The sequence below is a fragment of the Silurus meridionalis genome, chromosome 1 (genome assembly GCF_014805685.1).
Source record: "Silurus meridionalis isolate SWU-2019-XX chromosome 1, ASM1480568v1, whole genome shotgun sequence".
NCBI lineage: Eukaryota > Metazoa > Chordata > Actinopteri > Siluriformes > Siluridae > Silurus > Silurus meridionalis.
This window is the reverse complement of record NC_060884.1, coordinates 14,694,873-14,707,367: the sequence shown is the minus strand read 5'-3', so window position 1 is coordinate 14,707,367 and position 12,495 is coordinate 14,694,873. Positions and strand designations below refer to the sequence as shown.

The window sequence follows — 12,495 nt, the reverse complement described above, 5'->3', positions numbered from 1 at the left end:
TTGCCCAAACACTTTGCCTCATTTTTGATTTTTGTTCCCATTTCTTGCTCTGCTGAGGACATTGCTCACCCTCTCTGCTCTGCTACTGATGTTCCTCTGCCTCCTTGCCTTGCTGAGGACATCACCCTTTCACCTTGCTCTGCCAAGTCCTTCCAATGCCACTTCATCTCCTTGCTAAACTGAGGACGTCATTCTGTCTACTTGCTCTACTAATAACACCTCCACCCCATAAATACAATACAGCTCATGGTGTCACCATGGACATCCTCCTTTCCCCTGTTTCTTGGGGTACAGTGCTTCCCCCTCTGGACTTGCACTATGCACTTCACTCTCTCCTCAGGCTCCACAATGGACATAGCTCCCCCTACTGCATTTAGGGTGGAAATTACTTCATCACCAAGCTCTGTCTTGATTCCCAGTGTAAAAATGTCTCTTGAATGACTGTCCGGGTCTTCCTGTTGACTTCCTGTTGACAAGGTGTTTGTCGTTCTGGAGTCGGACATCAATGGCTCTGTCCAAATATATCTAAAAGAGGTGCTGAACTACACTTCCCATCAACCCCTGCAGGGGTTGCACCTGTGTCTAATTTCACCTTGATTAGTTTCCATGTTTTAGCACCTTATTGTCAAGCTGTTGTTGTTTTATGTTAGTGTGTCATTGTATGCACCATAATTTCGCTAATTTTTGGTTAGTTTTCATTGTCTAAGGTAACCAGTCTGCACTTTTTACTTAATATAATGATTTACACTTCTATATGCCTGTTTTGCCATCTTTGTCAAATGAAATGCTAATTTGTTTTTATGTCAGACATCATGAATGGAGACTAAATGTAAATGTATGTCTTATTTATGTCACTTAACATATGCAGCATAATAAAAGTTCCACAGAACTCCGCATTAAGGAGAAAACAGACTAGCAAGTTACAAAGACACATACTTCTGAATCCTGATGTGTTAATCGATCATGCTTTGATGATTTTATTACATTTTGAGTCCTATTGTCATATTATTTTGAAGTGAAAAAATATTTTATGTTAATTACATTTATTAACAGTGTTAGAAACAGGGTTGTAATAGTTTGTTTTTTTATGTAAAATTCAAACAAAGGCAATAAACTAAAATTAGCTACTTTACATGCAAACACACAACATACACATTGCCATCTTTTTGCTTTTATTTGTGTAGTATTGTCATGTTAGTTGTAATAGTAACCATGTTATTGTTTGTGGAATGGTTCTGATTTGCCAATATAGCATGCTACACACTACACAGTGTTATTTTTTGCCAGTTGTTGTAGGTATACATTCCATAATTGCAAAGGAAGTACAACTTTTTTTTATTCACACTTACTTTTCACTGAAACATCTGCAAAATAACACAGGCTTTAGTACATTCATTTTGTGGTGGCAAGTTGTACTGTGATCATTGCATGACCTAGACCAATGTATAATTTGATGGTTTATATAAGAAAGCAGCTCAGTATGGGTGGATTCTTGTTCAGCAATGAACCAGCAAGTTGCACAAAAAAATAATTGTCATATAAAGCAAATTTTCTCGTTCTATTTCTGAAGTATGCTTAGGAAAAGAAGGCAGAAGGTATCTGTTGTGGGTTACTGCAGTTATAAAGCAACAATTACATTTTTATATTCTACTGTATGATATAACTTTCATTATGAACCTGTTTTTTTTCTTTTTCTTTTTTTAATCTCTGGCTGCCCTCGTTTTTGCTTTCAGCACATTTCCGCATAATGATATTAGCATAACTATTCGGCTATTTTTATTTTACAATAATAGTAACACATTACATTTTATAATCACTAAATGGACAGTAGTGAAAATGATTAGTGCCTGGTATTAAGCACTCTTACCCACTTTTGCTTGAACACACACAAAAAAAAACTTAAATGGAAAAGGGTGGTTGTAATTGTTAAAATCTCTACTGTTTCCAGAGTCTCTGGGTGAAAAACGGTTATGACTTAATCCTTGTTGAAGTTCATTTTGAATCTTGGTTAGCAGGTCATTGACTTTTATGATGTGACATTTTTTGTCCATCTACTTTTTCCTCTTCATTTTCTTCATATTTCAATGATTCACAGTACAGTTTTTATGTGGGCCAGTAAAGAATGAATCATGAAGGAAGTGTTGGTGAATTAACTTTTCATGTGAAAACACCTCAGCTTTTACCAGAGCACTAAATGATCCATAATGCACAGGACTTTGGAATTGAAGCTCTTATACTGGGTGATTAATTCAGGGCTGTGAAGGAGGGAGAGGGGGGGGGGTGACAGAGAGAGAGAGAGACAGCAAATGAATGAGAAATAGCATCTGGCTGCATGCTTGTACTGTTACTGTAGCCAGACAAATGTAAATCTCTTTTATGACACTGGCTCTTAAATAGCTGTCAGTCTTGGGTCTCACACTGGGCAACCTCCTCCGGCCTCGCTGCGTGCTGTAATTGAGCCATCTTCCTTCCCCAAAGACTCGTCATCTGCTGCTTGAAACAGATTTAGTTGACACCATCTGTGCATAAATCTCACACAAGAAATAAAAAAACAATAACAGACTTTGATCAGGAGCAGTGAAATTAATTTTACATTTACATTTAATTCATATTTCTGCATAACTTGGCCAAGAGGTCACCAAGATAAAAAACTAAGGTGGTAAAGTTTCAGTGTACCAAGATTTTATAATTCTCTGAAAATGTATATTCTTTAAATATAATTCCTCAGTTGCTGCTTTGATGAAGGCAGTGAAAGTCTGAAAGTCTGAAATGTCTATGAATTTACATACCGTATTTTTTGGACTATTAGCCGTTATTTTTTTTTCCACGTTTTGAACCCCGCGGCTTAAACAACAAAGCGACTAATTTATGGATTTTTTCTGGGTTTTTCCCGGTTTCACAAACTTCAAGCCAAAAAGCTGACCGACATAAAATTAGACCAATAAAATTTCCGAACAGAAACGGAAAAACGCACCTCACCTGTGTTCTGAGCTGCATGGCATCGGGAGAAAAAAACTATTTTTAAACACACGACGATGCCAAAAGATAAACTCTCGAGAGAAATAGTTGTGAAAGGAAGGAGGAAGACAGTGAACAATTACTTTCTTGGTAGGCTACTGTTTAGATACAAGCCGTTGTAACGCGTTGAGTCTGGATCAAGGGATAGCTCGCTAACTCCAGTTGCAACAGAAATCATATAAGCACAGACAGGTTTCCAAAACTCGTGCTTTTTTATTTTTCTTGGCAACAGCGTTACGGGTTAGTCAAAGAAACTTAGAAATGAGCATCAGAAAATAATGACATATTCCTCTGTCTTGCACACATGCAGTAATAGCGGAAAAATGCGGCGGCAGGCTATTCCCAAAATGCCGCTCTGCTCTTAAAGGAGCCACAACATATTTCACTCGTTACACCATGTAACAGACACTGTCTTTCGTTAAAGCCTGTGTAAAGTTCATTAGTTTCAGTGTAGACACCTGCGTCTTATAGACAGGTGCGGCTTATTTATGTTCAAAATAAAAATCTTTGTCAAATTCAGTGGGTGCGGCTTATATATGGTTGCGCTTAATAGTCCGGAAATTACTGTAATTAGATGGAGACATTGTCATCATTGAAAAGAGACCACTCCCATCAGGCAACTTTTTATCACAGAATTAAGGGGTTTAAGTGTCAGAATAAGTTTTAATCTATAGGGGGTTCCCAAAGCCTCTACACATAGGGGAAACAAAAACAGCTTAACAAAATGTCTTATTATGCTAGACATACTGTCTTTCTCTTGAACCCATGTAAAGCATGTGTTCATAGGGCTCAATTTGTGCACAAGAGCAATGTCAGGCTAAAACATATTTGGGTCTACAACTGGGTCTACAATTGTATATATATATATATGTGTGTGTATGCGTGCATGCGTGTGTATAAAGAGAGATAGAGATATCAATAGATAGATATACAGATACAATACACTACAACACAATACAACTTACACCCTTGCAAAATACAATAAAACACAACTTTGTTATAATTACAGTACAGATACTAAGCAAAATTACCAAGTGCAGTAACTATAATCAAGTGGGAAATTGTGTTATGGTCTGATGAGACCAATTCGAAAAGCTATTATAATTCCATTATTTTTTAAGGTATTTTTGGTGAAAAAAATAGCAAATCATCAAATGAACATCATACCCATACAACATTGTGGTGGCAGCATCATGCTTTAAGGGGCTTGTATACAGTATACTGTATATAATGACTATTTTATGAATCCATTTGTTTATGTTATATGCAGATACCCTTGCCTATTCTCTGCCAGCCACAGTAAAAAACAAAGGCACCATGGGGTCTCTCAGAACCAATGCTTTTTAAATCAACTTTTGTTCCCATGTAGTGAAAAAACAGACAGTCCAGGTGATGAGGCCACATCTGGTGAGCTCCACATATCCACTCTAACATGTCCAAGATCATAGCTTCAGGGTGAACATTGTGCTTCTTGATCCAGGAGTCACCAGGTTCTGACGAACTTGTAATAAATGTCTTGATTTGTCATGTTTAATTTCTAATTTGGCTCTGATTTTATGTTTGTTGTGTACTGAACCACCAGGATAATGAAAGTACATACAAATGTGCCATGTAGAGTTCCCAGCCCATCCTGTGCAATGTGGTAGTTATATGGATTTATGCAGGAATGCCAGATTTGGGTTACAACAGTGCAACAGGGGAGCAAGGAGCAACAACAGACTCTGTAAACAAGCTGGAAGAAATGTGTTTTGCTACTAGAAAATATTTACACTGTGGTAGAACATAGAGGAAACTCGAAACATAAATTCTTCGCACTCGAAGGCACAGGATTTTTTGCTTGTTTTATGTCCCTGGGCATAGTAAAAACAGTTAGCCCACTAGTACCTGGTAAATGCTCCCTAATTTCAAAGAGTAAAATTCTTGTAGTGGTGTTAAGTCTCTAAAGATTTTTTTTTCTTTCCTCTTATGTATTTCCTTAAATCACCAAAAAAAAAAGATCTGATTAGGGCACAAAAACTAGTAAGTAATGACTTTTTAGGAAATCCACAGCAATGCATTAATAATAAGCAGTGTATGTGTGTGCAGGCTCCTGCTAAAGTTTAAATGCCCTGGAATAGCATTTGCATTTATATAGTTTTTTTCACCTGTAGTGTTAGCCACCATGCCATGTGTCTGCCTGGTGAGCAGCTATAAATCACCATTAATATTACCTGTGGAAAATTAAGATTAAGGCAATAATCCCATGAAGGAATATGGCTTCTACTTTTTATCTTACAATCTATGGATTTAAAAGTCACTGTTTACTGAGAGGGGAAAAAGCCTGCAGTCTTACATGAGCTGCCTTTAAATGCAATATGGATGGGTTTGAATGTGATCCGTATCCACACAATTCTGCACCTGAATTTTCACATTTTTATACGATGAGACAGATGGGGTTCCATTTTTGAAAAATCTATTTTGTGAAAGCTGGTGCCAGTGACTCATTTACAAATAATTCTAAAACCTTAAATCCCTGATATATTGTGGTCAGTCTGAATCCTTGATTCTATATTGTCTGGAAGGTGTGTGTTTAAACTGCTTAACATACAGGTAGTTTTGGCCAGTTTAATTATCTTTCTAAATTAAGTTGCTGCTTTATAAGCAAACTTAACAGTTCCATTCACACTGTGGATGATTTATTTTCATGTCATTTAACATATATGTAATTTTTATAAATAGCCATAGGTAATGATAAATGTAATGCTAAAATGCAAAATATAATGTAAAAGGCAGAAGCAATTAACACCAACAGCTGCATTATTAGCAGAGATGCAGCACTGATGCACATAATCCACACACACAAAATATCTCTCTCTGTCATAACTATTTATTAAAATACATAAAATAATATACAAATTTAAAACAAAGATGGTTATACAAAACAAGCCAACATAGCAGAATAGCTATTGAAGCTGTACTGTCATTTGCTACTTACTTATCTTTTACTCAGTCTCTATTCTAACAAATTTAAACCTGATGCCTAAACATTTTATTGAAGGTTAGCCAACCTCTTAAAGTCAAACAATTCAAAGTCAAAAGGTTAGACCGAGAAGACGGTTCAGCGACTCTTATGATAAAACAACGTCCTTTTTCCTTGCTGCCTTTTGGGAGCCGGCGCCGATGGCAGGAGACAAACAGGACCCTGACACTTCTGTTTAATTAACCTAATTAGCATAGCATTATGGTGTGACTGGACAGTAGTGTGACAGGTCTAGGGAGGAGAGTGTAACAGTGACCTTTTGTCAGACACCACCAGCTGTCAGCAATTACAGGCGGCCGTGATAAAGCCTTCCGCTTTCTCACTTCTACTGCCACTCTCACTTCACATCCATTCGTTCAGCTAATGCTACAAGAAACCGCAATATTTGGCAGATTGCAGGAAGTTTTAATAAGGTTCTCATACTACTCACTTCACACAATGGTTTAAGTTATACAACAATAAACAAACAAGAGGACATCAATGTTTCAACAAAAAATAAAGAAATGTTGCAACTGTGATGTAGCGACATTTTTAAACATAGGAAAACATTCTTATACCCAGAAAACGGAATGGTCTTAGAACTGAAAGGTTAAGGATATATTCTGCTTACTGTAAATAAAAACTGTTTGTTTGACTCTAGCTGTATGAACACAAACAAGTACAGTATTGTAGCTAGCTGGCCATCTGAATTGTTTTTGTGCATTTCCAATGAAGTTGCTGCAAGTAAATTTTGGTTCTCCCTACCTTTCTCGTCTGCAGCTGATGAACTTTCATACATCAAGCCAAAAGTTAGATTCCTAAAGAGGATTGTTTGATGATATCACAGGTTTTAAATTAGTTGAACAGTTTCAAACTTAGAAATGTAATTTTCTCCAACTAACACAAACGTGCAGAGCGATACAAACAGTAAAATGTCCCAGTGTGGTTATAGGAAAATAAGGCCTCTTGGAAAGCTGTTTAACTAATAAAATTTGTGGATCAGAACTAACTGCTGTATAATAGTCATTATATAGGAATGCATGCCCCAGTTTCTTGCCTACATATTCAAGATTCAGCTCCATTCTGTTTTATAGGCTTTTGGCTTGCTTAAATTCAATCATGAGACTAAATGTAAATGTACTTTTCACCGCGAGTTAGGGGTTTGCCGTGACGCAGAGGCAAACGCAGCAACAAATTGATTCGCACAAACCCATCACCAAAGCAGTGTTTAAACAAAAATGACTTAGCACTAATAAAGCAGGGATTTAAACTGAAACAGAGCAATGTATGCCTTGTGTTTGTTTGTCTTGTCAAACAATAGTTGGGACTCATCATTTATTTTTCTGTGTTGGCAGGTACATCAGTAATGAAAGTGATGGCCTCAGATGCAGATGACCCGACCTATGGGAGCAGTGCCAGGATAGTGTACAGCGTTTTGGAGGGTGAAAAGTTCTTTACTGTTGATAGACAGACTGGTAAGACATAGAAATTAAATGCATTTCAGGTCTTTCCTCTGGGTGGCATTTAGTGCAGCTTTTTTTTTTTGGTTTAATCTGACATGTACGCTTTTTATACCCCCCATTTTATAATGCACAGCATTAAGAATTAAATGCAGGACATATTCACCAAGGAGTTTCTTTGAAAGTGTCTCAGAATATAAATGCTAAGAGTGCAGTCTGTCACACAGAGAATATGATAACCAGAAATAAACCCACTTTCATTAAATCTACATTATGCTATTCAGGCAATGCTTTTCTTTACTTTCACTTCTCACAACTTATTTCAAATGTATAGTAATAAACATTCATAGCCAGATTTCCAGATGTAACTGTCTTCATCTGTCATCTGAAACATAAATGATAACCAGAATACAGCCCACTACCATTAAGTCTGTCAGTCAGATATCCTTAGTGGGAGTTTTCAGGTTGAAGGTTAAGGATATAATAGGTCTAAATTAGTGCCGGTGGGAATTCTTGGACAAAAAGCCTTTGCTGATATCATCTGTGTCCTGACATCCACCAGTATCAGCTTCCATCTATTCCATAGAATGAAACTGCAGCCTCAGCTTACTGAGTTTTTTGGACAGAGATGAAGAAAAGATTATGATTAAGTCAGAGAGGTTGCACATAAAATGTAGTTATAGCATTTTATGATGTTTTCAGCTAACATAAAAAACATAAAAAAAAGTACATTTATTGTACCATTTATAAGATAAAAACAAAAACAATGAAATACTGTAGATCAATTTGTGTCTTATCTGCCGATATTTTTGTAGGCTTTTTCCATTCTGTAACTCCATTAGGAAATCCTTCCAGCCCAACTGAAAACTCGTTTTCTCCAGTGTCATGTACTGTAGTCCAGCTCAGAAAATTCCTCTCAGCGATATTGTCAAACATCTGTTTTTGTCTATCATGAGCTTATGATTATTGTCTAAGTGAGAAAGATAGTTATGTAACTGGTATTACCTGGATTACATGATTGTGCACCTTATATACATTAAGAGCATTTGACAGACACCCTTATTCAGAGCGACTTACATTTATGTGCAAACCTGATTCCAAAAAAGTTGGGACACTGTACAAATTGTGAATAAAAAAGGAATGCAATAATTTACAAATCTCATAAACTTATATTTTATTCACAATAAAATACAGTGGGGCAAAAAAATATTTAGTCAGCCACCATTTGATTCCCGACAGCTGTGACTCGTTAAGGATATGACTATATAAACTCACGTTCTTGAGTCACAGGCTGTCGGTTCTTGAAGGTCATGCTGGTGACCTCGTGGATCCTCGTCCACCAGCATTCCCCGCTGGTTCCGTCGCCTGACTCTGTATCCTTTGTGGATTACTCTTAGCCATAGGAGTTTACTTTCATTTTCTGGATATTGCTTTCCGTGTTGGTTTTCCTTGTCCCGAGCGGATAACTTTCTGTTTGTGACTCTCCGCGTTTTGTGTGGGTGTTTTGGTTGAGTTGTAAATAAATAATGATTGAGTTACTTCAGTCATCTGCACCAGGCTGGGAAGACTGAATCTGCAATAGGTAAGCACCTTGGTGTGAAGAAATCAACTGTGGGAGCAATTATTAGAAAATGGAAGACATACAAGACCACTGATAATCTCCCTCAAGCTGGGGCTCCACGCAAGATCTCACCCTGTGGGGTCAAAATTATCACAAGAACGGTGAGCAAAAATCCCAGAACCACACGGGGAGGACCTAGTGAATGACTTGAAGAGCTGGGACCAAAGTAGCAAAGGCTACCATCAGTAACACACTACGCCGCCAGGGACTCAAATCCTGCAGTGCCAGACGTGTCCCCCTGCTTAAGCCAGTACATGTCCGGGCCCGTCTGAAGTTTGCTAGAGAGCATTTGGATGATCCAGAAGAGGATTTAAAGAATGTCATATGGTCAGATTAAACCAAAATAGAAATTCTTGGTAAAAACTCAACTTCGTGTTTGGAGGAGTAGGAATGCTGAGTTGCATCCAAAGAACACCATGTCAGCCCGCTTGAGCACTTCAGGCATTACCGCCTCAATCACCGAGGAAACGCCCCCTCCCAACCAGCTGCACGGAAATGGCGTCTACTTTTCTGGCACTTATAAGGACGCCTGAATCCTCCAGACAGTGCCAGATTGTCTTTAGGCTTGTCCTGATCACTCTCCAGCGTATTCCTTGTTTTGTTTGTTTCTGACCTGTTTATTCTGTTCTTCGGTTTTCTGCTCGGGTCAGCTCGGCTCGCGCTAAACGTGCTCCGGTTTCCGGCTCGGCTCTGCTCTGCTCTTTTTGCATCTGCCTTGGATCCTATAACCTGAACTTTCTGACACACCATACCTACTGTGAAGCATGTGGGTGGAAACATCATGCTTTGGGGCTGTTTTTCTGCAAAGGGACCAGGACGACTGATCCGTGTAAAGAAAAGAATGGGGCCATGTATTGTAAGCTTTTCAGTGAAAACCTCCTTCCATCAGCAAGGGCATTAAAGATAAAACGTGGCTGGGTCTTTCAGCATGACAATGATCCCAAACACACCACCTGGGCAACGAAGGAGTGTCTTTGTAAGAAGCATTTCAAGGTCCTGGAGTGGCCTAGCCAGTCTCCAGATCTCAACCCCATAAAAAAAATATTTAGAGGGAGTTAAAAATTTGTGTTGCCCAGAATCAGCCCCAAAACATCACTGCTCTAGAGGAGATCTGCATGGAGGATGTGCCAAAAATGTGTGAAAAAACCTTGTGGAGACTTACAGAAAACATTTGATCTCTGTCATTGCCAACAAAGTGAATATAACAAAGTATTGAGATGAACTTTTGTTATTGACCAAATTCTTTGTTTCCACAATAATTTGCAAATAACTTCTTTAAAAATAAGACAATGTGATTTTTATTTTTTTTCTCATTTTGTCTCTCATAGTTTTTAGTGTACCTATGATGAAAATTACAAGTGTACCTATGATGTAAATTACAATTAATCATCTTTTTAAGTGGGAGAACTTGCACAATTTGTGGCTGACTAAATACTTTTTTGCCCCACTGTAGATAACATATCAAATGTTGAAAGTGAGACATTTTGAAATGTCATACCAAATATTTACTCATTTTGGATTTCATGAGAGCTACACATTCCAAAAAAGTTGGGACAGGTAGAAATAAGAGGCTGGAAAAGTTAAAAGTGTACATATAAGGAACAGCTGGAGGACCAATTTGCAACTTATTAGGTCAATTGGCAACATGATTGGGTATAAAAAGAGCCTCTCAGAGTGGCAGGGTCTCTTAGAAGTCAAGATGGGCAGAGGATCAGCAATTCCCCCAATGCTGCGTCAAAAAATAGTGGAGCAATATCACAAAGGAGTTTCTCAGAGAAAAATTGCAAAGAGTATGAAGTTATCATCATCTACAGTGCACAATATCATCAAAATATTCTATAGGTCAAAAAAGAAGCCATATCTAAACATGATCCAGAAGCGCAGGCTTTTTCTTTAAAATGGACTGTGGCAAAGTGGAAAACTGTTCTGTGGTCAGACGAATAAAAGTTCTTTTTTGAAAACTGGGACAACATGTCATCCAGACTAAAAAGGATAAGGACAACCCAAGTTGTTATCAGCGCTCAGTTCAGAAGCCTGCATCTCTGATGTTATGGGGTTGCATAAGTGCATGAGGCATGGGTAGCTTATACATCTGGAAAAGCACCATCAATGCTGAAAGGTATATCCAATTTCTAGAACAACATATGCTCCCATCCAGACGTCGTCTCATACAGGCAAGACCTTGCATTTTCCAACATGGAAACGCCAGACCACATACTGCATTAATTACAACATCATAGCTGCGTAGAAGAAGGATTCGGGTACTGGGCTCAGGCACCTTGGTGTGGCTGGGATTTGATCTTATGACCTTCTGATCCAAAGTCCAATGCCTTAAGCACCTCCCACCCGCCAACAAATTCACCACGTGATACGTGTTGTATATGAAGTTTAATTTACAAAAGAGGCAACCGTCATACCTTAAACAATCACCTGGTCAGCAATGGTTCCTAATGACAAGAAACCCAAGCAATTATCCCGGGTGGGTTTTTCCTTCACCGTTTTCTTTTTTTTTAAAGGTCATCATTTAGTCACCCTGGAAAGATGCCATCCATGGTGCTGAGGTATGCTGCAAAGGCTGCCTCATACACCATTAGAGTAAATGGGAACAAACCGCTGTCTAGCAGCTCCTCAAGAAAGGTTTGAATTCTTCCTTAGCTTCTACCTAAGGCCATATGAGGTCCTTAGGTGATGCCTTAAGGATCTGACTTGTCATAACATTGTCCTAGCAGTAAATTTTAAGAAGAATATTATGGCCCAATGGACTGACCTCTATTCTGGCTGGTTGTTCTGTATTTTGATCTCACACTAGAAGGCACAGCCAGGAAAAGATACATCCATAATAATTGTAGCTTTAGCATCACCAGCAAGTTAGAGTTGCTGCCCTGCTCTCAGATAAGGTCATGTTTACTGTTTATTTAGGGTGCTACCAAGACATACTTATTTCTGAAAATTTGTAAGCTATTGAAAGCCCAACTGTACTACTGCTGGAGATTTAGTCAACAACCCTAGCACACTCAGTAGGAGCCAGTACTGCAAAAGCTGTCTGGCTGTATCTGATTTGTAAGTGCAGTATTAGTATCATTCTTAATAAATTTGAAATTCAGGTGGAGGGATTGTGTGGACTGTTTTCATGTTGCAGAAGCTGAGCTGAGCTGGCCATCAATGGAGACAGAACATTGTGTACTGTTTGTGTCTCAGAAACCCCATAGCAATAGAGAGTTACCAAAGGATTAAACTAAACAATTTGTGTTAAGTGTTTGCACTGCATTAATTTAACATTTGACCCATTCATAACCAGTTCAGTCCTCTCTCATCTAGGTTCTGATGGAAACCACTGACCTTCTTCTGAACAAGAAAGTACATCGAATAGGACTCTTTGTACTGAACTGTATGCTGTT

General features: G+C 38.3%; 1 protein-coding gene across 3 annotated transcripts in view; it reads left to right on the top strand.

Moving 5' to 3' along the window:
- LOC124388521 (cadherin-22) overlaps nt 1-12,495 on the top strand; it is a 245,675-nt gene that overhangs the window by 147,812 nt on the left and 85,368 nt on the right. For all 3 annotated transcript variants that reach the window (XM_046853228.1, XM_046853229.1, XM_046853237.1), the window contains exon 4: nt 7,372-7,491. In XM_046853228.1, coding sequence (XP_046709184.1) covers nt 7,372-7,491 — 120 coding nt within the window. The remainder of the gene's footprint in view (nt 1-7,371; nt 7,492-12,495) is intronic.